The sequence below is a fragment of the Haemaphysalis longicornis genome, unplaced genomic scaffold (assembly GCF_048455015.1).
Source record: "Haemaphysalis longicornis isolate Haplotype H1 unplaced genomic scaffold, Haemaphysalis longicornis Haplotype H1 scaffold_1, whole genome shotgun sequence".
Lineage (NCBI taxonomy): Eukaryota > Metazoa > Arthropoda > Arachnida > Ixodida > Ixodidae > Haemaphysalis > Haemaphysalis longicornis.
Window position 1 is genome coordinate 258,312,645 of NW_027526203.1, and position 25,978 is coordinate 258,338,622.

General features: G+C 51.5%; 1 protein-coding gene across 1 annotated transcript in view; it reads right to left on the reverse strand.

The window, feature by feature from the left end:
- Ddr (discoidin domain-containing receptor 2) overlaps positions 1–25,713 on the reverse strand; it is a 71,000-nt gene extending 45,287 nt beyond the window's left edge. The window contains exons 1-2 of the mRNA XM_077676339.1: positions 25,598–25,713; positions 12,238–12,469 (exon numbers count right to left, since the gene is read on the reverse strand). Coding sequence (XP_077532465.1) covers positions 12,238–12,469; positions 25,598–25,713 — 348 coding nt within the window. The remainder of the gene's footprint in view (positions 1–12,237; positions 12,470–25,597) is intronic.
- Positions 25,714–25,978: the final 265 nt, after the last annotated feature.

The following is a 25,978-nucleotide window of genomic DNA, read 5'->3' on the forward strand; positions in this document are numbered from 1 at the left end:
TGATGTGTATCTTTAAGACGGGGGCATACGAGCGAGCGGCTCCCTCATCTACATTTCCGGGTTGAAGTTGCGCGCCCTTCGTTTGCTCACTTCTTGTATTCCAGAATTAAACCCCACCAAGGGTGCAGCTTCACCAATCCTTTTCGTTCCCCCTCCCCAACGACAGCGCGCGGGGCATTGTGGCCATAGGCCCTTTCTTCCTCTTCTGAGCCTGAGTGCTTCATAGAACAAGCTTGCCTCTCTCTGAACCGGCGAGTGGGATTTGCCGTCATATTGAAACCCGGGCTCGTTGGTCGAAAGGCCCAGGTGTCCAATGAGTTCTAATAGACGCGTCCCATTTTCTGTCCTCTCACCCCGGAGGTCCTCTCTCGCACTGGAGCGGTGCTGTCGGTCGAATCGGTTTGCTCTTACCCGTCGGACAGGTTTCGCGACCGCGGCTGGCGAAATGAGGCCGCCGTTCCGAGTGCGGCCGCGAACGTTGAGAGGTTGAATCTCGGGCGGGGTTCAGCTGCGCCGCACCGGGCCGCTGCTCCCCCAACTCCCGGACTCCCAATTAGGTCCCTTCCCCCCTCACTCCGGCTCGTGGCCGCACTCTGCCATGTTTGCCGGCGTACAACTGGCGATGGCTTTCCTGCCTGGCCGCTTTTCTGTCAGCCGACACTCAGCTCATCTACCCACATCAAGGTGCGCTCAATGAAAGCACGCCAGTGGATATAAAGGAACAACTAATGCTCAGGTTTCGCACTGGGACTGTCATGTGTAGCAAGAAAGGTCGCTGAATAACCAGCACTGCAGAAATCAAGTAAGGTTCGCAACTCAATTCTGCACAAAACACGGTTCTCGTGCAATACGCAAATGATTACGACACTACTACTTCTCTGTATCTTTTGCTCCGGTTACCTTAAGAGCGATAAGAAAAGCGAGTACATGGACTTTTGAACGAACTAGCTGGCTAGATTAACAAATTTATTTGCTCGTATATAAACTCAGAGCCTTATTTTTCCATAACGCCTACGATGTGATTACAGAGATGGACACCAAAAAACGCGGAGGGCAACAGGGCACCGGTCTTAAATCCCGCTTGGTTTCTCCTGTGGCTGTGGGGGGGAGTAATGTGCGGAGGGTCAGTGTAAAAACATTCGAGGAACTGGAACGTGCGAACCCAAGTAGACAGTCCTGATTTCATCACAACGCAGTGCTTTCCAATTTAGGACAAGGCGCAAAACGTAGAATAAAACAAGATGAAAGGCTAAACGTGTTTTTAAAAGTATTGAAATGATACATTTTAGCAAACTGAGTACCCGTGGAACCAGAGTAAACGAACTTTTTTTTCCTCAATATTAGTGAAAAAAAATATGTTATGGAAACGTCTACACGCCATGGCCTTGAGGGCGCATGGTGATTGTTCATCAAAAATCAACCAAACTTCCGTTTGTAGCCGCCCGTAGTCCCTAAACCAGTCGGGCAATGCACTGACAGAACAAGAGAGAGGCGGTATGCAGCGGAAAGCGCGGTAGTTTGGCGGAACTAGCAAGCTACTTTGATCCTATAAGGAGGCGGAAGGAAAGCAGTTTCGTTTTGCATCAGTGTTACGGAGGGAAAAAATGGGAGGGGTGGTGGGAAGAGAGAGAGGGGGGGGGGGGGGGGGGGAGGTTAACAACAGAGCCGCAGTACGGGGGGCGAGGGGAAGCCCCCTCGCGGGAGAAGAGCGGGAGGGGGCTGGGAGGGGGGGTGGGGGGTGGCGAGAACCGCCGCGGGGATAGCCCTGGATTTGGGATTAATCGAACGCGGGGAGTGGAAGGGCCGCAGATGGAGCTATCCGGCGGGGTCATTATACAGATGCTCCGGCGCCTCGGCCATAAACAGCCACTGGGAACCACTTTCCTCCGGCGTGTCAGTGCCAGTGTGTGTCGGTGGGCGCTAGGCTAGACGTAGACACGGGGCCCAGCAAAGCGCCAGGGATCCCCTAAGAGGGCATGTATCGCGAGAGAGGCGCAAGCCGGCGCACGCAGTCGCTTTGCTCTTGGACGCTGCTGAGCCGATCACCCTTGCGCGGAGGCCCGCTGAGCTTGGTATACTGACGCTTCGGAAGAGGAGTTGTACACGACCGACGCTTGCTTGTAGTTTCCCAGCATCGTGACGCTGCTAACTACGGATTATTACGTCTCGTGAAGCTGCCTCTATAGAAAAAGAGTTATATGCTGTAGTGAGAGACTTCGGAATAACTTTACCCGCCTGAGGCTCTTAATATGACGCGAAATGACAGCACACATACTTTCTTGGCGTGCACATTACTGGCACTTACAGCGGTTACACCGGCAACAGGCCCGACAGACCTGTGGTGAGCAGGACACTAAATCTGAGCCATCGTACTGCGTAGCGCCAATGATGCCCTCAGCTTATATACCTGCGCGAATGACGCCGTTCTTGCGTGGCGTTGGCATCTACAACGACGTATCGTTGCGATCTAGGCGCACATGTTTTTATCGCTTATCTCTCTCTCTCTCTCTCTCTCTCTCTCTCTCTCTCTCTCTCCTCTCTCTCTCTCTCTCTCTCTCTCTCTCTCTCTCTCTCTCTCTCTCTCTCTCTCTCTCTCTCTATCCTCTCTCTATCTATCTATCTATCTATCTATCTATCTATCTATCTATCTATCTATCTATCTATCTATCTATCTATCTATCTATCTATCTATCTCTCCCTCTTTCTCTCTTTCTGGCCTGACTGAGGTAGAGTACCCAACGAGTCGCCATCACCAATCCCGACTCAAGCCTATTCGTTCGCTCATGGGAGATGTCGCTATTCAAAATGCTGCAAGTCGGCGCTATGGGCGTTATTTGTGGGCCGGCTCATCCCCCGCGACATTTATCGGCTCTTACGATACGAACCACGCAGTCTCCACGCGTCACCCAGCAAGCAGCCCGAAAATCTCCCTTTCCTTGAGCTCACCCTTGTCGAAGCTCGTTAAAGAAGAAGCGCCAAAAGCGGACCACTAAAACGCCAGATTTTCGACATCCGTCAACTCGTCGTCAGCGCCGAACAGGCAGGCCGTTTTACGACCACCGGTTAGCACTCCTCTCCCCTCCTGCCTGTTTATCCGAGTCTTTTCGCGAACCTACACGCAGCAACAGAGGGCGTTCATCTGCCGCAGGCGGCGCCCAAGAATAAACAGCGCCATTCGTCTCGAAACGAAAACCTTTGCGCTGCAAATCGCGCCGACAAACCAGCGGCCTGATCGCCCCCGCAGAGAGACAGCCACTCGCCAACGTGCCAAGCCCTCGCCATCGCCTCAGTTGCATGCAGCGCTGCAGCATCTGCCGGCAATGGGGAGAGGGGCAGGCGCCCACGCGTCGCAACACTGCGACAGACAGGCTGAGCAAAGCTGCACCCATTTATCGCGTTCAAAGAGGCCACGCAAGAAAGATAGGCTCGGGCCTGGCCTTGCATTGAAAACGAATGAGTACGGTGGTGTAATCACCGACGCCCCAGGCTTGTTGACTCCATTTAGACGCGCTATCCCATACTGGCAAAAAACACCCCCCCCCCCCCCCCCCCCCCCGAGGAACGGTAAAATAAATATACATGTGTTTGTGTGGAGAGCGAAAAGAAAGAGTGCGAGATAGAACGTTCGTAACTTTCACCTTCCATATGCAACGGTTTCTTTTTTTTAATGTTGGTCACCTGTCTCAGCCAGCAGCGCACGAGACCCGAAACTACACTTCACCCCTGGGTTTAAGCACAAGTGCGCTCACTTCCGCGTCCCAGTTAAAGCTCCACTGCACCTAATTAGTTAGAAGATGTATAAGAAAGCGATGCGCCCGCCGTAAAAGAATGTGCCCACGCCTTAGACGAGCGTGCGACGCTTGGGCGTTTATGTTCGCAAGCACGGGGCCGCTTTACGATTTCGGACGGGGCCCCGTGTTTATTTTCCCAGAGGTCGGATTCGCACCCTGGAGCCACCTGGCTAAGGCTGACTCGCCGTCGCGACTGCATGTCGGGAAGGGCCTAAAAGAACGGCGGCACCCCCCACCGAGGGACGCCGATAGACACGCGCGTGAATGCACGAGGGCTTTGTCTTGCCAGTCCGCGGGGCCGCACGTTGCCAACACGTGGACTTCATGCTGAGTCCGGTAGTGCGGCGGGTGAACAGAGCGAAAGTCGCGCGCATGTGCCCGGCAGCTTATTGTGTCACAGCCCAGCAAACTGCCCAAATAGACTTCGAGCACGAAAAGTTCCATGATCCCGTTCGAAGAACCCGCATGGCCAAAAAGATTATATATATTTATAAGAGCTGATTTATTGATTGTAGGGTTTAACGCGCCGACGCAGCGCAGGCGATGAGGCGCGCCGTAGTGGAGGGCTCCGGATTAATTTTGACCAACTGGGGATCTTTAACGTGAGCCGAAATCTCGTATACACACGGGCATTTTTGCTTTTCGCCTCCATCAGAAAAGCGGCCGCCGCGGCCGGGAATCGAACCCGCGACCTCGTGCTCAGCAGCGCAACGCCTTAGCCACTGAGCCACCGCGGCGGGCATTTATAAGTTTTTGTAAACACGATTAACAAGGCTCGAAGTCAATGCTTCCTCCATAGGCAGTAGGTGATTGTGATGGCGGCGAGATGGTGGCGTCGTTGTATATTTGCACATATATGCTACAGGCCTTGCTTAATCTGGAAAGCCCTCCGGCGCAGTATAACGTAACCAGTTAGCTCCTACAGAAGTACAGCTATTAGCGTAATCAGGTTATCGGTTATTAACTTAAGACTGCTATTGCCGAGATCAGAAGGGATGAAAAATTGTTTCGTGTTTAACACGCCGATGCTACAGCTAGGCAACGAGAGGACGTGCCGTAGAGGGAGGAGGCTAAGAAATCGTAAACTTGAGTTATTCAGAAATCTTGTGAACGGGGCTGCCGCATTACATCTTTAAGGAAAGCAGCATTTGCTGTCGGAAATCGAACTCACAGCCTCCTGGGTATACCAGGAGGCTGGGGCCTATATGGTCTTAGGATAATATAGGCCACAGTGGCGAGCAAAATCGCAGACTATACTGTGTGAACCAGCTGGTCTGCAAACACTCGCAATGTTTAAGCGTAATCGTGCTGATCTTAAACGTTCATGTTCGCAAGTTGAACTCGCCTCCATTGCCCCTGCATCTATCATTAGGCTCTTCGCTGCACTTTCTCTCGCTGTTTCTTTTCTGTGTGAAGAATGCTCCCTGAAAGAGCCACGGCTTACCGTAAACTACAATGCGCATTTACGAGCACAGCTCAGCATTTCAGAGCTTGCGCGATTAGATATACCCAACCTTTCTGTACGCTGTCGCGAAGCCACCGTTCAGTTTGCTTTTTGTTTTTTTGTAGACAACTTCTTCGGTCGCCAAGGCCCACTTTTTCTTTAAAAAATGCATGCGGCGTGTGCCTTTGCACGCCGACCGACCGGAAGAGGCGGCTAATACGGGGTGAGGAGACCGCCCTGGCCGTGCGTAGCCCGGGCTCGCGTTTCCCCGTTGAAGACGATTCCGCGCCCTGTATGGTGTTCGCTTCGGCCTCCGAGCCCTCTCCCTACTTGCAACGGCAGCTTCTGTCTTTTCCACTCTTTACTTTAGTGTTTTGTCTGAACCACTTTGTTTACGTCAATAATAATCTAAGCGCGCGTTTTCCGGTTCAAATTTTGTGTTAGTGTGTTATTGGTTTTTTTTTTTTTTTTCTCTTTTGACGGGAACATGGCGATTGGTGTAAAGAAACGCCTCCCCGATTGGCTGCGGAAAATGCCTCCAGGGGCCGAATTCTCTAAAAAAGGGCCGTCGTTCTGAAACGACGCGGTAGCGCCATGCAAATGCACGTGTCCTCGACTCCTCGGGTTGGGGTGCCGCTTTGAGGGCCGGAGACAGAGCAAAAACCGCCGAGGGGAGCACTGTGGCAAGGCTACCGCGCCATGCAAATGCACGTGTCCTCGGGTTGGGGTGCCGCCTTTGCCTTGCCACAGTGCTCCCCTCGGCGGTTTTTGCTCTGTCTCCGGCCCTCAAAGCGGCACCCCAACCCAAGGACACGTGCATTTGCATGGCGCTACCGCTTTGCCTTGCCACAGTGCTCCCCTCGGCGGTTTTTGCCCTGTCTCCGGCCCTCAAAGCGGCACCCCAACCCGAGAACACGTGCATTTGCATGGCGCTACCGCGTCGGTTCAGAACGACGGCCTCGCGTTTTTTAGAATCGGGCCCCAGAGCGCGCTTTTATACCATGGGTCCGGTTGAGGCAAATATAAGGTCGTTCCGCCGGCTGCTAGTGGTGGCCTGCACCAGGGACTCATTTTAGAGACGCTGCCGCCCGTCATCGGACCCTTACGCCGGGAGACCGCCATCCATTCAGCTATTACTCTTGGCCTCTTGACTACTGTCTCATTTGATGTAACAAATGTATTGTTTGAAATTTATATGTGTTAAAAGTCAGTCAATGTCATCAGTAAATTAAACCAGTTAACCTTAAAACTTCTTCGGCGTCTCGACTTCTTCACTGCCGATCACCATGCTACCGTAGCGGTAGTGAATGGGCAATTTTCGTCGCTACAACGTACAGGGCATTCGTTGTCCATAAGGTGATGAGCCATCGTTCTGAATTTAGCCCCCTACAGCCTTTTTCCCCCTTTTGCACGCTACATCCGACACATTATTAATGAAACCTCTGCAGTCTGTGTTGCGTAGCGAGCAAAAGTAGCATTTCTCTCCCTATAAGGGCGGCATTCGGCTGGAGCATTGCGTGTGCCGATGCGTGGCACCTATTCTGGGCGACTGATGCTTCGCAATACACCGCCCCTCGCTATGTACGATCTCCGCTCTGCGGAGCCGACTGTCGACGGCTGCCCTGAAGAGGACGCGCTGTACCTGGCCTCGAGAGCGGTGCGCGTGCCCGTGGTCGCAACGTCGGGTAACGCGATGTCGACGCGAGATAGCATACCGTCCCGCTTCGTCGGCCGCCACGCCACGGCGCGCTCCTTACCGCGAAGCGCCCACACATGCGCAGCGTCGAGCGCGTTTTGTCATCGCTCCATTTTTATACGATGTGGTCGAGGCACGCGCGGCCGAATATGTTACTAAAGCGGGTCTCCTGCGCCAACGAATCGCGGCTGTCCACGATCATACCAGCCCGCCGTTCTGCCTCCGCAATTTCCCGGGCGGCAGCTCGCGACGCCCGCTGCGATTTCTTGGGACGCGAATATTCTGGGTTTCGAGATGCGTCCTGCCAGATAAGACGCGTTGGTCGACGTGCGAGTCAGGAGAGAGAGAAAGATTGTGTGTGTGTGTGTGTCTTTCAACCCCACGAACGATGGTGGCGTCGCGACTCAGACTACGAACTGTAGTAGGGAGCACTTATGAATGTTTCACCTTTACGCTTACGAGCGGCGTAGTATACGTCGCTTTATTGGTGTGGGAGTTCATGGCTCTTTCGGGTACAACCTTAACCTGGCAATCAGGAAGTACGTCACTCTCATTTCCCTCCTTTCTGTGACGTGGGAAAGAGTTTTAATTTCTACTCCTTACAGACGGACCTCAGAACAAGCAATGCCAGCATCGAACCGCGAAAACATCCCGTCTCTTGTACCCGGTACCTCCACACAATCCCCCGTAAAAGTGGGCACCCTCAAAGAGAGAATCGCTCCCCTTAAAAGCAGAATGGGCGAGCCGAATGCGTTTGCCAGAAATTGGCTAAGCAAGGTAGGTGCGCCCTAGCCGATCGAGAGAAATTATGGCCAATACGAGTTTTGCTTTCATTGTCGCATATGCATACGAGTTACAACTCACATTCGGCTTGTAATTGCGCGTCGTGTCCTGTTTCTGAGTACATCACTGCTTAAATAAAAATTTTACGATCATGTTGACTGTAAATAGGCGAATTTTGATTCCTAGATATCTTTTTCTGGTATTTAATAGCGGCCAGCGTGGATATCATTTGTACCAGGCGAACCTGGCATCGCAGTGGGGACAGAGCCTTTAAATACCCTCATAATTGCGTGACAGCGTCTTATGCTTACTCGCGTTTGTTCTAGCTGTGCGTAAAGTATAAAGTTCACAAATGTCCATTTGCCAAAAAAAAAAAAAAAACTGTATTTACAGCTTCGTTACCACGTACAGAGCGAAAGTCATTGTAGGCATTACGTAAATTCTGCAAGGTACGCGATCTGACTTGGCGCCGTCATATGTGAGCGAAATGAACAAAAAGAACAGGACAGATCCCTCACACCACGGCACTCGCCCCTGTCGCCTTGGCCATGTTATTGCAGTATTGAATAAAAAATAATCGCTCCTCGCTCCGCCTTTTCCATCTTCCGCCTCATTTTTGTACTTGTTTACAATTCCAAGGGGGGCATGGTCAAAAAGTTTGCGAAGTTGCCATACAGGAATATAACTTCAGCGGCGAGCGTCCTTTACTGGTTCAGTACATCTCTGCATACGCGTCCCTAAAGTCAAGCCCTCGCTATGGATGCGCTGCGAATTGCCTGTTTTCTGAGTTCTGAACTTCTCCTAAGGACGTGTCTCACCTAAACAACATCTTCGGCTGTGCTTGTAAAGCCACTTGTTGTTTCTTTCTTCTTTAACCGTAGCAACTGGACAGTGCCTCCGGGTCACCATCAGCGAACGCCCGCAGCGCGTTGATCGCCTGCCGTCCGAGCTCCCGTGACGAGCGCGCAAGACCTCGAGGAGAGAGAAGCCTTCGTCGCGCCCCGAGGGTCGAGGAAGAGCCGCAGCGCGGACGGAACTCAGAGCGTCTGATTACGGTCGGCGATCTGCCTCACAAGCCGACCAACAAGGACCCAGCGCTGTGCTCTGTCGTCCTCTCGGTCCTGCAGCCCGTGGCACCCTCCGTCTGACTTTTTTTCTTCTTTTACCTCCTGCAGCGATGTTCTTTTCCTCGCGTGCGTCGGCATCTCTCTCTGCAGAGCGCTTGACGCTGCGCTGTGTACACTGAGCAGCCAAAGCGGCCCCGGCGTGGCGTTTATTTGTGCGCATAAAAATAATAATAATAAACAGCGGCGACGACAGCGGTTGGATCCGCCAACAGTCGCCCAGTTTGAACCTGGGGTCGCGGTCCCCTGCCGCGTCGCTCTCTGGGCGCCCGTCATGCAAACCCACCGACAGTGCTCGAGCCTGTTCGGCACTATACTCCGCCATATAGCTCTAAGTTTTCTTCTTTTTGGCACAGCTTTGGCTGCCATGTGCTGCTCAGGCGGCTAAGGCGCCTGTGCTAGACGCAACCTCCAGGCTCTAGATTGGTATCATGAAGGGAGAGCATGCGTTTACCGTGCTGCAGCACGTTGGCGCACACAGGGGGTCTAAAACAATCAGCAGTGGCCCAGCACGCCATTTCCCACAGTCTGATGAGGACGTAAAAGGTACCGTTATGATGGCCTAGCGAAACAGATATGGCATTTTGCGCCTACGCGTGTGGGTTTTCATCGGAACGATCCCTGCTATGCGGTCTTTGGGACAGTGGAAGTAACACTGCCCTGTGCATAAAAAAGAACCTTACCAGAAATTGTGTACGAATCTGCAACGCAAGATTCACAAGGCCGAACGGCTAGGATCCCATTTAATGCTGTTTTGGCTCGGAAAGAAGCACATCCTACTCTCGCGAGCACCACGCTGTATTAAGTGGCGGTTTTTCACGCGTTAAGCTTATTTAACAAAAATCTGCCTTGAAATGATGATGTAAAGTAGCCTACGTGCTTCCAAATGGTAGCTTTACACCGTGTAACATTAACAAATGCGTGTGCGGAACTGTGCACCGAAGAAGGACAAGAGAAACAAAACTAAGCGACTCCGGTCGTTCGAAAAACATGGGCACAAAAGAAAATTCATAAAGGAGGTGCACAATCTCTCAGGCTCACCTGGGCAAAATTTTCGAAGCACGGTATGAAAATGGGAAAAAATCGGACGAAATAAACAAAAAATTGGACAGTTAACCATTAGGCATCCGCTGGCCAAGTGGGAGCTCAGAGCGACAAAAAAAGAGAGAATAGAGCTCGCGTACAACTGGTGGTATGCGCCGAGGTATCTAGACTCCTTACAGGCCTTCCATGTAAGGGAATCCTCTCGTACAAAATTAGAACTCCTGGGCCGAGCAACTTGGTCAGATCAGCAGGGGACCTGAGATTCGTTGCATTCCAGGCCTATACACGAAACCAAGAACGCTCATTACTATACCCCTCCACCTTCCCCTATTTTCTCTTTACAGCCTGGCTAGCGCTTGGGAGCACCGCTATTTACTAAATAAAGGCCGCTCTTCTTGCGCAGCACCTTGATCATGTGGGCGAGAATCAGTCTGCCGCTATCACGGATCGGAAATCAGTTTACGGGTGTTCAATTGTGAGATGCATCAAATTTCTCCGTAAAGAGGGAGACATGGAGGGAGGTGCAGCAGACAATTCTAGACAAGAACTGAGTACTGCGGTCTCTTAAACAGAGAAGCCATTGGTGGCTCCTAGGTGTTGGACTTGGGACACCGACATAGGTGGAACACGTGTGCCGGAGGAACGACGCCAGTCGGAACACGCATACAAAAAATACAAAGCGGGAAGGTAATACACGCGCGCACCGCCTGTCTCCCCAGTTTCGTGTTTATTGAGAAAAACCCGTTCAGGTTCACTGTTATAACACACCCAACAAAAATTCACCGAAAAAAAGAGAAAATACTGCAGCGGGCAGGTGAGCCTCTAATTTAGTCCTTTTAATTTTGAGGCTGCCACGGTATCCTGAGCCATTTTCTATGCCTATTTCCGTGTGTGCAGATCACAAGAACGCCACGTTCTTAAATGCAATTTGGTGATTGCGCATAATATATGCAAAGCATCTTATACACACTCTGGAACACCCAACATTGAAGGAAACGCTACATCACAAACACTTGTCCAGTGTTACAGACGTATCTCCGGGTCCCTTCAGTGCCACTCCAAATGAAAGTGCAATAAACTTCAACACACTAAACTTGAAAATCTTGCTAGAGTTCTTTCTCCCTTTTTCTGCGAGTTCGATGGCTTGTGATCCTAAGGCCTGCATTAATCCGGAACGACATCGCGGTAAAGTTAAGCGGCGTTGATTAAATTTTAAACCGAAATGCTGATCATCATTTGTTCTACCTTCGTCGACTATGCGCAGGGTAACTCTTCCCTTAACTAGACATTATAAATACAAAACAATGTATTGAACCAAAATCTGAACAATTTCAAATCCGGAGCTCCGTAAAAATATTCGCAGTCAATGGCCCCGAGGGGATTTTTATTTCATCTGCTCGCTTAAGTGAATTCGTCCCTGTACATAGATTAGCGCTCGGGCATCGCAAAGCGAAGAAATTTCTCCCAAACGAGCGGGCAGTCAATAAACAAGTACGTAAAAGTCTGACAGGGCCCCATAAAATTTCCGACCGTAGCGATTATTAAGCTCCGGCTTACGTTGGCACAAAACAACGATTTGGGCCTACGTACGTCAGGACGCAACGCAACGTCTTCGTCATGAACCTCTCGCCGCTAACGTCAGTGAGGAGCGGGATGAACGAGGAGAGGAATCGGGACGCCACACCTCCTGGGAGATGGTGTCGGCGAGTGAAGCATACTGACGTGCCACTGTCGCTCTGGAAAAGCGAGATCCACTTTCCACCTGGGGGACAGCGATGCGTCATCCAACGAAGTACCTTGCGAGAGAATGCCTGCCGTGATATCTCTCTCAAAAGTGACAATAGCTGCCATGCTCTCATCGTGTTTCGTGTTAGTAGTGGGTAGTCGATTGAAAACAGTGTGTGTGTGTGTGTGTGTGTGTGTGTGTGTGTGTGTGTGTGTGTGTGCGTGTGCGTGCGTGCGTGCGTGCGTGCGTGCGTGCGTGCGTGCGTGCGTGCGTGCGTGCGTGCGTGCGTGCGTGCGTGCGTGCGTGTGTGTGTGTGTGTGTGTGTGTGTGTGTGTGTGTGTGTGTGTGTGTGTGTGTGTGTGTGTGTGTGTGTGTGTGTGGGCGCGCGCGCGCGTGCGCGCGCGAGCGTGTGTGTGTCACGATTACAAATACACTCATCACCTGTCATCACATTTGAGGCCCTCAACGACTTCACTAAAGGAGGAAACAGCCGGAATATTTTTTTTTTCTTGTGCGAACTAATCTGATAAGTAACCCCAAGCGCACTGCAAAACAAACATCTCCGAGTGCCAGAACAAAAGGATCATTTTTTTTTTTTTGCTGCCTCCGCTTGAAAAGGTGCTGCGTACCTCGTGGCCCGTCCTGTTCCTGTAGCGCAGCCATTTGTGGAGGCCCGGCCGCCAGTACTCGACCATGAACTCCTCGGCGAACTCTCGGCCCTGGCCGTTGCCGAAACGACCTTGCGTGGCCAGCGACGTGAGCACGTGCACGGTGCGCAGATTCACCTCCAGGTACTCGTGCGTCTGTGGCGAAATCTGTGGCGCAGGGCACCAGGCGCCGCCATTCAGCTCACGCAGAAGCCTGCGAATAAAAGAGAAAAGGAAACATTTTCAGATGCTTACATGGAGAGGCATTTTGTCCATGTAAGGTTCAGATTGTGCGTGATCCGAGAAGTGACGCAAACTTGTTTAAATATTGCGGGTCACTTAACCTGTTCTGGGTTAAAACGAAGGTAAGCCTACTTTATTGTGCACACGTCTTACAGGGCCAAGCGGTCACAGGTTACCTGCGAAGCAACACAGGCGAAAGCGTTTATCAGCCAACCGACGCGAGGTAGCAGGAAACCATGAGGGCTGCCTGTAAAGGGTGCTCCACAGCAAGCACACTTGTGCTGCGGTGAAGGTTGAAGGTAACGAAACGGAGCGGGAGGTGAAAAGTAAAGGTCTGTCCAGCGCAGCAAACCCACGAACCCTGTCAGCAAGCATTGAAACAAAAATAAGATAAAGCAACTTCACAAGAAATGAATTAATCGATGTTCGACAAATTTTTCGTTAAATTTCATTGTCGCGAACAGGGGTCCTACATTACTCCACGTTCCACAGAAATTAACGGGTTTCTGCGAAGATTTTACCGCGTTCGCTGTCACTTCAGCACGCAGTTTTGAGAAAACTCCCCACTATTTTTGTGCGTCACATTCATAAGAACTGAAGTGAAGAAAAGCTTTTTTTTTTTTTTCCCGCACGGTGCTACGTACCGGGTCTCGTATTATTTGTGCTCGCTTATAATTCACATTCTGACTCACGGCCCACCTCACATGTTGTAATGTTGCACACTCTGAAGAATGTTTGCGGTTGACTAATTGCACAGAACTGACTTCCGAAACCAGGGTGCGAAGGAAAACACCAGCCGGTTGCAGAAGCATTTGTAGAAATCAGCGGATGCCGTGTAAAGCACCTCCACACTCTTTATGTTCGGTATTGACTAAATAAACCGGTGTATGTTCAAATATCCCACCTGTTTTTTGTTGTTGTTGTTGTTGTTTTTGTTTAAACACAGACTGGGATGTATGTCCGATTCCAAGAGCACAAGATAAAGACACGGTGTGATCGTTATTATTATAACCACGACTCACTCCTCATTTACCACTGGATAATATAACCTCAGCGAATCCTGTGGCCAAGATCTCTTTTGAGGAGATAAACTACGTGAGAAATGAGCGGACAGCCCCAAGAGTGAAATGGAACGTCATCGACCTCCTCCTCATGGGTAAGAGGAAAGGGTACTGCAGTGAAATGGGAGGCGGAACCATAATGACTTTCCCTTCTGAGGAACAACTGCGTGTCATACGCTGCTCACGTTATTAAAGAACCGATTGAGCAGATGATTGGGTACGATTGAGTGCACGATACTCTTCCTGGACGGAGACACACACAAAGACAGGCGCCATGCGCAAATTCACGCCTGAAGATGCTTGAAAAGTGTGTTAGTAAAGCTTTCAGCATCCTCCAGCTTCCCATTCCAAGTTCCACTCTATCCCTCTTAAAGAAAACGAGTGTAATTTTTTGCCACATCCGCGTTATGCGGAATGCCATTTCCGGGGGCTGGATCGAGTAAGCAAACGTGAGAAAAGCTGACGAGCACGGAAAACGAAACTTGATGCACCACAGAGAAGTTGGGCAGCCAGTGTCTCAGGTTCTTACGAACCTCTTTTCCTTATTCATAACAGCGAACAATGCTGCGAGATGCGTCCCCTCGAGCCTGGCGGAAGTTTTTGGAGCTCCCCCAGCGGAATATGGCTTCGGCGCCGAGCAAGCAAACGCGCGCCACGCACTCCATCATTAGGCGCTCGCACGGGCTGCCGGGGGAACGCTATCGCGCCTGTCCAGGCGTTCGGCGGACGTTGCACCTGGCCCGCCTCCTTACTCCCTCCGCGCGCTGTTCGGAACGCGCACCCAACTTCTTTCCCCGCAGTGCTTGGTCGCACTGCGGGAAAGCTCCTTGTTCCCAGATTTCATGTTTCCCGGAGAAACCCCATTAGGACGACGGCGGCTCGACTCGGCCATATCTGACGGCCAGTGTTCGGCCCGGCGCGGGCCTACGCTACAGACAATCGGGTTTTAATTAAACCACGCCGCGAGGCCCAAGATGGAATTCATTAGGTTCAGTCCTTGGGCGCAGCGTACTCGTGCGGCTCGGGGCCCCCGCAGCGAGCTGTGCTAGCGAAGATCGCCGGGTATTTGACTTGGAAACCGGGGACCGCATTGCTATAAATTTGGCCGAGGGAAAGAGTGCTGGCACGAGACATGGGGGCCGTCGTACGCTTACAATAAATTTACGCGCCAATAATTTAAGCCAGCTACAAGGGCAGGAAGGTTCCTTTGGACGTATTTACAATGTGGGAGAGAGAGAGAGAGAGAGATAGCTTACACAGGCTGGCAAAAGCTTGCAAAGGCATGACGGCAATCCGTACACCCAAACCGCATCTGCGAAAAGCTAAACGCGCGCATCCCACCATTCCACTAACGAATGCGTACCGGGAAACAGAAGCAGACGTTCCTATACCTGATTCGTCAAAACCGAGTGTTCCTGTGGATAGATAGCGGCCTGTTAGAATTCAGTCGGCCATTTATGTTTTGACTCTTATTTATACTACTGTTATCTCCCGACAACAAAATGAACACTTTTCCCAAACAAGAATATTTATTGTTATTTCTTGGCTCTGGTAGGCGCAAGTGAGGCTATTTTGTAGGTCATTATACTGCCTTAGTTTTCGAGTATTGCCTGCACTCTGAATTACTTACTTTCGGCCCGGGTATCATAACGTCTTTACAACATACGTACAATTTAAAACGAATCATGGCCAAATTTTGACCGTATCAGTGGTCATCCTTGGTTGCTAAAGACGACACTCAAAGGGAAAAAAAAATGTGTTACTGTGTAGCGCCAGGCGATCATCTTCGCGTACTTCGGTCCTTTATTTTGCCTGCGAGCCACATTCGTTACGCTTCGATCGGTGTTTAAAAATCTCTTAAACAATGACAAGGACCGCAAAAGTTTGCCGCCAAATAAAGCAGCGCGCCAACACGCATTACAACCTAAAAGTCTGGCGTTATCTTCGGACTGGGGGCAGAGTGTATTTTTGTTTTCTTACCACCATAAGCGGGCGGACCAGATGTAACAGTAACCTTTTTTAATTAAATCTTTATGCAGCCTTAAACAAAACTTTGTTTACAGCATACGACGGCGGTTTTTACGTTCGCTCTTTTATGAGGCCGCCCACGAAGAAGTTGACCGACCGATGGCCTTCCGTATACGCGCTCCGCCAAGATGCCGCAGCAGCAGCGGCAATAGCCTGCCGAGACCGTACTCTTTTCGTGCGCCCAGACCGCGACCGACGCAGTTCCTCGCACTGCAAATGAACCCCGCAGGCCGCGCGAACCGGCGCTGCATGCGTCCACACGGGCCCCGCTCGGAAAGTGCGGCAATAACGCAGCCGAGCGGAGATATGAATCACCACGACAGATGTAACGCGGCGGCGGCAGCGCGCACGCAAGGCCGGGTAAAACGTACACGCACGCAAAAAGAACAAAAAAAAAAGAGCAAGAGGCGGCGAGGGCACGACTGACTGTGGCGAGGAGTTTCGGCAGAGAATCACGCGAACACCTCCCAGATACAAGTGAGGTAGTTCCTGGTCTAATCGCCTTTCTGTTGGCAGTTTCAGACCAAGTGCACCGCCGTAGATTCATATCGGTGCACTCAGACAGGCGAAGCCTCTGTCCTCAAGTTGGTGGCAACGCTCGATACGGCCTTATGGGAATGTGCAGACTGCCGCCGCACGCACGCTGTCGCGTGCTTATGGCCAGTGAGGGCGGCCAGATCAATAGACTGTCAGCCGTATGCGCCGGAAAGCTTTATGGGTCTCCTGTTCCTTCGCGTATGCTTGAAATTGGCTGTTTGAGTTTGGATTTCAGCGACGTGGACTGCTCCTCCGCGTGTGCATATGCAGAACACCCGTGCGACTCGCTGACACTGTTGCCCCGTACAATGGCCCTCCCGCCCCATCTGCCTCTGTTTAGGACAGCGTCCTCCCAGACCGACGCGAATGTATTGTGCGTAGCAGCTGTCGGCGGAATTAGCTCTGAAGATCTTGCCGGCAGATGCTCTGCCTCAGCGCACCCATATCTTTCCAGGCAGTGCAGTCAGCTACCATTCATCCGACATCGTCAATGAAATTAAGCAGTAACCTAGACACCGGGTGCACCTCGTTGCTCTCAGCAGCTCGGCCAGAGCACGACAGGCACAGTGTCCGGAGCGAGACCTTCCCGTTGAAGCAAATGTCCCGAAGTTTCAACTGTTGAGGGGTGCATGTCACCCAGCCAAAGATAAAGTGGGAAACGACCCCAATCGCACTGCAAGCCACGCGGAGAAATAAAGGAAACCTTGTGCAACTAGGCTGGCGTCCGCGCCAATTCCGTTCGAAGCCCGTACGTTCGTTACAGCCCCATTGTAACGCAGGGCTGGTGCAGTGGGGGTCGAATAGACATGGAATGCCGACGGCGTGGTGCCCGTGGAGGACTAATTCTGTCCCACTGTCCAACCTCAGCTTCGTGCAGATACAACGCCTGTTGAGACAACTGGTCAACAATCTCGCCTCCCTCGATTCCCACGTGTCACCGGGTCCACTGAAACCGGACAGTGAATCCCTGAGTTCGCTACTGTGTAATTAAGACAAGGACCTTCATTGTGAATCTATGCGTGGGAAGAGCTTGTTGAGGGCGCTAGAGGCTGGATTTGCAATCACTGAGGGCCACAACAACCTGTTAAACGCAAAAGTTTGTGCTAGTTGGTGACAGATCTTCGACGCGATAGAAAGCGCTAAAAACGGGAACAGAAGGAAGAAAACTTACACAGCGATGGGCGCTCGTCTTGTCTAGAGAGTGTCCCCTGTGTCACCGCTTCTTAGCTCTTTTTACCGTCATTCAGTGGAATCCTGCAGGCATGCACGGCCGCTGGCGGGTTTTGGACCGAAGCCCATTCGTGAGTTCGAGAGTCTGTAATTGTTATCGTGACTTGTTATTAGCGATCGCGAATGAAAGCTTATATGAAAAACAGCGATGACTTCTGAGCTTGAAGCCCTTGACGAATGAAAAATTACTGCGGGTCAATTTTCACGAGGTTACACAGGTAGTTCTATTCGTTACTATTAAGATTCAACGACACGGCGACGAAGAATTGCGAAATTCGCTGCCCCACACACGGTCGGAATAGCTAAGTTACGACAAGCGGCGTCCGACTATATAAGCATAGGCTTGGACAACGTATGTTTAGGGTTGTTTGTTTTCGAGTAAAACCTGATTTAACCGATTTTTACGCCCCGAGCATGCTTCAGGAGAATCCGGTTAAACACGATTACTCACCGAATGGACCTTTTCAAAGCAGCGATCTGCACAATCGTAACTGACGGTCCTCCGTTCTCAACCTGTACTTGCTGGAAGCAAGCCCCACAGACACAGCTTGCGAACTCATTGAGTATTGGCATGACTCTACCGCTGGCTACCCCAGGCTGGAAAATGCTGCACTGCCGACGTTGTTGTGCCTAGCTAATGGCAGCTGTGATGTCGAGAGAACTTTCTCCCGGCTGAGGTACGTTCAGCGATCTGGCAGGTTTCGAACGGAGGCCGACATGTTGTATTGTAGATGCATGACAATGTTCGTAAAAACGGATGTGTAAAAAAATTGATGACCAGTGTTTTGCGAATAAAACTTTTCATATCTTAGAAGTTGTCGATGCTCTTCAGTGACATAACTACTGATTCATTTCCAAACCAACGCCATATTTCGGAGAGTATTAAATGCAGAGCATTTCTTTAACTCATTTCTTTAACTCACGATGTCACCCGGCGTTGTCGGCGTTGGCGTGCCTCGGCGTCCGCAACAGCCGTTCCAGGTGCGCCCTCTCCCCCACTCCTCCTCTCCCGCATCACGCTACCCTCCTCGCTCTCAACAACAGGTCCGCACCCCTCCCCCTACACTATATAAAAAAATAGTACTTACCGGCGCCTGGTTTCGATCCCACGACCCTGCGGGCGGAACGCAAGGTACATGGTGCTCTACCCACTGCGCCACAAAGCCGACACAGAATGGAAGGCTACGAACGCGCCTTATATCCTTGACTCATTCAAACTACGTCAAGAAGCTGCTGATACAACGCATTCACTACCTGTGGGCGGAACGCGAGGTACATGGTGCTCTTCCCACTGCGCCACAAAACCGACACAGAATGAAAGGCTACGAACGCGCCTTATATCCTTGACTCATTCAAACTACGTCAAGAAGCTGCTGATACAACGCATTCACTACCACCAACTCCACAAACACTAAACGTTAACGCAATACACCCACCCCCTATGCGACGCATTTACTCGAGTCCCCCTCGCGGGGAGATGGGCCCTTTTCATCGGGAAAACTGATGTCCCCCCGATTGCCAGATTGAAATAAACACCAATTTTAAAGCATTAGAGAAGCTCGTGACCCTTTCCGATAAAATAAGCTGAGTGCATTACATAGCACATAACCCCCAATTTCTCCCCGATTAGCAGTTTTAAAAATAGCACCCGATTTTTACCCCCCATTAAAAAATATATAAAACCCGAAAACGAACAACTCTGGGTATGTTGTATCCTCCACAACCTCTATTATTCTCAAGCGACCAATTTTTTACTTTTATGCTTTCATTTCTGACAGCCCATACGGTAGGTTGAGTCAAAAAGAGCGTGCGGACGTAGAACGGCATGCCCGACGAAGTGGCACGACCCCTTTGAAAACAGTTGTTGCAGCCACAGCGTTGTAATGTATCACTTCATTCTTCAGTGCTAAAGTGTGCTTTCAGCGATTTCCCCAAAAGGACTTCAACAGGGTGATTGAATGGCAGCCCGCAGCTTCACATCCAAACCAATTGGATGTCGGACACCAACTTTCGCGTTGCTTCCTTCGAACGCCGCTACATGCACAATTAAGTTGTTCCCAAAAAAGAAGCCTTGGGCCGTAATACACGCCACTTCTTCCCACCCTCTTCAGCGACTCATGGTCAAGCAGCACAACGGAGCAGGTACGGAATTACGTACGCAGGGGGAAAAAAAGGGCAGACCGGGAAAGAGGGAAGAGGGATAGCACCATAATGAAAGGCACGAGAAGACAAGCAGCGGCCGCCGCGCGAGCAGCGCGCAGCGGCTCCACGTCGGGCCAGGCCTGCGGTCCGTGCTCCGGTCTCGCGTCGCTAGGCGGTCCGCCCCCTCGTTTTCCCCGATGTCTATCGGCGGGTCAGCGCCGGGCGCTGCAGCGCCGAGCGCGTATTTGCGATTCACCGGCCGCCGTGTTCGGGCTCATTAGGATGGAACGGGTATTGTGTCGTGACGGATTGGCCGCTGCTCCGTGATGGACGAGGTCGCCGACAGGGCACGCGTGATGCACACGGCGGCGACAAAGTGCGCGGCCCGCAGGAAATCACGTGTTTTGCCGCTCACTCGCCCGCTGGAGGGGCTGCGCGATGCACGGGAGTGCGACGCGCTCCACATGCGTCCACGGCCTGCATTTAGAACGCTTCACCGCGCTCACTTATCGCTATTGGACAGGAATTAGCGCCGTCGATTGGCACAGTGATGGCCGGAAGGGGGCAAAACACGTTTCTCCAAGCCCGGTGTGAAACTATAAGTGTAGGCTGATAAGACACCCCGCTTGCTATGCGTCGCGTAAATTGTGCAGTGCACTCGTCTGTGCAAAAAACTTACCGCTAGTTAAGTGTCTTTGCAAGCAAATGTGATTTGTCTCCGTTTGGCAGCGCTCTGAAGGATCTGTTGGAAGGTTCCTCTTTTTATGGAACAGTTGTGTAAATTAAGCGTCTGCTTATTCCGATTTCGGCAATTCACAGAAAATTCATTCAGTGCAAAAGTAAAAATGACCCCTTCCCAATAAATCTGATTCAAATTAGGTTGATTGCACTATAAAAGTAAAGTATATATAATGGCGATGACAGAATGTGAGCTAGCCCATGAATATCCCGTGGATAAGTGTCAACAATTCCCAACCTTAAATAAGCTTTTAGCCACAATAAAATATCAAATGAAAAAGGTAGAAGTAACTGAAAAGATGAAACTTTGGCAAGTATGAAGAGGGGTAGGGGTCGGCATCGCCAGGGGGGGTTGGGGGGGGGGGGGGGTGCTCTGCCCCCCTGGCAAACACCGGAGGGGGGCCGGGCCCCCGAGGCGCCCCCCTTCCCCTCTTCCTCCGCAGTCGGCGCCTATGACGCGAGGAGCTGCTCAGCAAAAAGGCACGACGCGAGAGTTGGGCAGAGTATTTCTTCTCTTCCTTCAACTCCTCCTCGCTTCCTCGAAGAGGCAACATGACAAGGCAGCAGCGCCACAGTCGGTCTTGTATGATTCTTCGCTCGCCCTCGGGGTACAGCCACCGTGAGGGCCCAAAACCAAGCACACTTGACGCGACCCGACCTCGACTCGAAGGGCACGTCGACTCGGGTTCTGCGTCGGCACTAGAACACGGACGACGGTGACGTGTTCTAGCCTTTGCCGTCGGAACAATTCGCGAAGCGCACGCTCTTTTGAACGCGGTCCGCGTCGTGGCTGGCTTCTGCAAGCGGCGCGGCTGTGTAAGCACTTGGAGAAGCTAATGTTTCGCCAAGCGAGAGAAAAGGGGGGTAGACGAAGCGAGGCGAAGGGGGTGGCCAACGTAGAGAAATGGAGCTCGTTATGCCATCGGATCGCAGGCATATTCCTTCTTCTTTTCTCTCCCCCTCTCTTTTCAATGATTTTACAAGAGGTATTGTGCGTGCTCGCCGAAACTCGCCGCCAGAAGTGGTTGTATACCCGAAGTGGAGGGCTCGTTGCGGTGCAAGAGACGGCGGCTGCACCGACGCAGGCCGAAACCGGTACTTGGGCACGTCCTGTAGGTCGGAATTTGCGCCCCTCCCCCTTCCCCACCTCTATTTCCTTTAGAAATGCGGATGACGATAAGGGCACCGAGGTTTTGCGGAGACTGAAATTACCGACGACTGCTGCACTTAGGATTCGGCAATCCATAATCTTGTTTTCGTTCTTTTTTTTTAATAACTGCACTTCGTCTTATTCCGAATCAGGCTGCAAGTGCAAGCCTGACCCGCACAGGTTTAAATGTCCGCGAAATTCTGGTGTATTTTTCAGCATTTGCGGTAACTGACTTTCGTGATTTTGGACGTGGGCCGCAAAGATCACCTGATGCGCAAAATTTTCACGAGTCCTGAAGTTTTACCACATTACGAAATCACAACATTTCGGAAAACTAAGGGCGCGCAACGTGAAAGGTCTTCAGCCATCTTCCAAACATTTGGATATTCATGCTTCGAATGGTTGGATCGGGCGGGATCAAGAGCCGTTCGGATTTCTTATTGGCTTCGTACATGTCTGCGACTGTAACATCGTGGTGTAGTCGCCGACTCTACGAAGGGGGGGGGGGGGGGGGGGGGGGCGATAGGGGGACACTACGGTGTTTCCCACGGGGGGGCAGCTAGGGACCCCTGGCGAAGCTCACCGCCCCCCCCCCCCCCCCAATTACCATCACTACCCAAAGTTCCATTACCAGTGCGTTACCAGTTGAGGTATCTTTCGAGTTGCTTCTACCTTTTCACTTAATATTTTATTGTGGCTAAAAGCTGACTGCATCCTTGTTGGAGCGTACGGGCATGGCATACTTTAATACTTTTCATTTATACCTTCAAATCATTATCATAGGAGGACAGGCGCCCTAGAATCAAGAGCGGCAGTTGCGTTGTCCGTATTTTTGTTTCTTTTCTTTTAACTTTTGACTATGAACGCCGTGTACACACCAAATACATTTAAATATGCACGCATGAATAAATTATATTTCTTTAAAGAGATATCCCCAGAATTGAGGGCCACGCGCCGCCGAAGCCTGATTGCGCCCTCTCCCGGCTCTTCGCTCGTCCGGGGCGTAACTGAATGGCGCAGAAAACAAATGGCCACCATTTGACAACGGAGACAGGGAAAACGACTCCGGGATTCCGTACTACGGCTCCGGTGCCGCACTGTGACAAAATTTTAGGCTTGTACGACTAACGTACGAGGTTCCCAGGGTGTCTAAATATTTTCGGCTGCTGCCTATGAGAACCGGCTGGATTTCTGCGTTTCGCGCCTCTCATTGAAAAGGCTCTTCGCCAACTTGCGCATAATTTATAACACAGTCAGCAGATCGCATGATTCACCATTTGTGCTCGCACTGCTTCTGGCTGCCTTTTCCCCAAATTCCCCTTAACTTACTGTCGTTGCCTGCGGATATACGCTTAGGAAACACTGCACTCGGTACAAAACTCGCGAGAAATGCGCGGCTAATGACCCTCCCCCAAGAGATTGTACATAACGGAAAGCTGGCAACTAGGTGTGCACATGTAAGTACACAGGTGTGCGTGTCTGCGTGTGAATTCGAATGACAGCGTGGAGAACAGTGGGACGAGGGGAATCACCGCGATTCCGTTTCTCGTTAACAGCTTGATCAGAAAACGGGATCGGCACGCTCATACTCGAGGGTATTTTTTACGCACATTACAAGCTGCAAAAGAGGCGACGCTGCGCCCGTAGCCAGACCAGGGCTATGAGAAAAAGCGCGGGGCGGTGGGGAGGGGGTTGAGAATGGTCGTCAGAAAATAATTCGCCTTAGCAATTCAAGTGGGACTACCCTTCGTCGCAAATGGATAAAAAGTAGTTATTTCCTGAAAAAAAAACAGGCAGGCCTTCGGATCCCCGTTAAGGTGGCCTTCCATTATTTTACAACACCCCGTTACAACCGCCTGCGCTATAAAACAACGCCATAGACGTACTCTAAAATGTATCTTTTATCCAAGAGGAAACGTCCCGTCTTACGAAGTAGGGATCAGTCGCCAACAACTTCATCACAGCGTTAATGGCCTGTGTGCTGTCATTTCGGTTGCACGAGCCACCCTAACGAGAATTCGGGCACGCAAGACGTTCGCGTCCTAGACGCATATGGTTCATTTAGACATGCACGTAGAGTGTGATGGTATGTGGGCCCATAAGGAAAGGCCTACGACTAACGCCATGCAAATCCTGCCAGAAACAAATGGCCCATAAGGTCATTAACTTTCTCCCAAGGAGGAGGAAGCTGCGCCGGCCGTGTTCGCGTTAAGGGGCTGTAATAACCTTCATTTCGAGAAGATTACGCGTGTTGTCCTCCTAAAACCTTCATTCTACAAGAGTAGAGCGTAGCTGGCCCGTGAGCCTACTAAGCTGCCCCGGGACGGACTCTTTCTCTGTTCTAATGCGAGGCTTGTCCCGTGAGCTGGCTCACTGCTAACTGCGGCCCTTCTGTCCCTCGCGGGGTGCCATGAGTGCGAGTATTACGTGCGGCCGAAGGAACGTGCGTCGTCATCGCGAAGGGATCAGCGAGGGCGGATGGGAAACGGCGTCGCCGCGCAATGCAAGGATGCGCATCCTGGCGCGAGTCAGAACGTCGGGAGCGCAAGGGGAGAGCGCAAAGTAGAAGGGGAAGCAACCCGCTCGCCCAGAAGCCGGCCCGAACACAACCCGCGCGTGTAGACATACCCTCATTGCGCGGAGCAAGTTGGAGCGCCCTGGTTATGGGCACAAGGCGAGGGAAATGAAACTGCCGGCATGCGCGCGTAAATTCGGGCGATTCCTGGCGAAAACTGTGGTCGTAAAAAGGTCAAACAAGCGCTCCGGTTCGCCGCCGATGACGCCGGCGGCGCCGGCAGAGCGCCCAAACGTATAGCCGTAGCGCCGAGGCCTATATTGAGGCGAGCGCAGGAGGCTCTCTTCTCCGGCCAGTGGCGCGTCTACACGTCAGGCCTCTCCCGCAGGGGCCGCTAATGAGTGCCCTAAACCTGCCGTTATAACGCGCGCGCTCTTCAATGGGCTGCTGCGGGGCCCATAAACGACGCCAGCCCCCGAAAGTGCGCCCCCGCGGGCGGTTGTTAAAGTTTTGAAAAGTTCGAGGGCTTTCTGCTGCATCGGGCTTATACGCGCTACCCTCTGAATGGCACGCAGCTTGTTCACATGCGGGCTCTCCTCAACACCGTGCGACTCCTCCCTCGCTCTCTGCTTATTCAGCGTCATCGAGAGGATTTCAGAGCGGCTCACACTGGCCCGAGTGAGGCGAGAGAGAAAAAGGAGGACGGTGATCCCGGGGGCCAGGGCCTTCATCGCGTCCTCAGAATTTAATGACGGCCGTCGAGAACAGGCTTCGCTGCAACGCGAGAACATGTGTCGTCGGCGTACACTAAGTGCCCCAGCCACCTCCGCGGGTCCCGCGTTAAATCCCGATTGAATAAGCGCTCTCCGATGTCCCAAGTTTCCGCCCGCTATGGCATATTTTGCAACACGGCTGCGCGCTAAAGTACTGCTACAAAGTAGCTGCTTTGATTGTATTACCCGCGAACTGTGTCTTATCGCTATAACTTTAACAAACTACTTTTACTGACTCCGCAGAGATGGTTCCCTGGTAGTCGTCGCTGAAAGCTAATGACAACAACGCGGAAAATACTAATCGAATCATTTATTTATCACAGGCATGCGAATGATTATTTGCGGAAGGCATAGAAGAAGACCGCATGAGCTGTTAAACTGATTTGGCCGATTGGGCGACTATAATGTCGCAATTTCGCGTGTCTTAAATTTGTCTCACTTGATTTCACCATAAGAAGTTCTCAAGGAAGATAAATCATTTGATTCAATCTTTGCTAGGTTTAACTAAGATGTTAGTGCCAAAGTCGGACATGGCTTAGTACAGTCGGTAAAACGCTTGTCTGTAACCGCGATTTCAACAACTACTTACATCTAAAAACTGCCGAAACGTGCTATTTATAAACATGTTTGAGACAAAAAGGGTTGGCTAAGACTGCAGAACTCCGCATTAGTTTTCTCCTAATCCCGCTCGGGAAAAGCCGATTAAGGCTGAAAGTACGGAAGCTGCGTTATAGACAAGCATTTTACCCGCTGTACATCCAGCGTTTCAGTAGAGATGCGAGGGGTACTGTTACAATATATGTGGGGTTGCATCTGCCGCACGCTACGTGAGCACGCTGTCCCATGCTCATAACGGAGAGGGGAATGAAGGGAGGGAGGGGCTATACGGCTACCCTGCAAGTAGGAACAGGCAAAATAAGCTCACCTGGCAAACTGCGGCCCGACACTGGCGGCGTTGTGCGTGGAGCTGGCCGAGATGTCTTCGTCCTTTATTTCGCCGCTGGTCATTCCAAGGGTTTGATTGCAGGAACCTGCAGGCATACAGGAGAAAAAAAATCCCAGCTCAGTGTTTAACTCGGAACATGAAATGTGCCGGCATGTTCTAACCCGAAACTAAACACCTCAACAAAAGGAAAGCGGTAACGAAGGACTGTAATCTTGTTTGAGTGTTTTGAAGAATTACATTTGTTTCTAAGGGTTCGAATAAAATAAACGTGCGACGTCGTGTTTTGGAGGCAACGTGGGCAAACCTCATTCTGAACTAGTCTATAATAGTCTCCAAGACATCTAAAGCTTAAAGGGACCC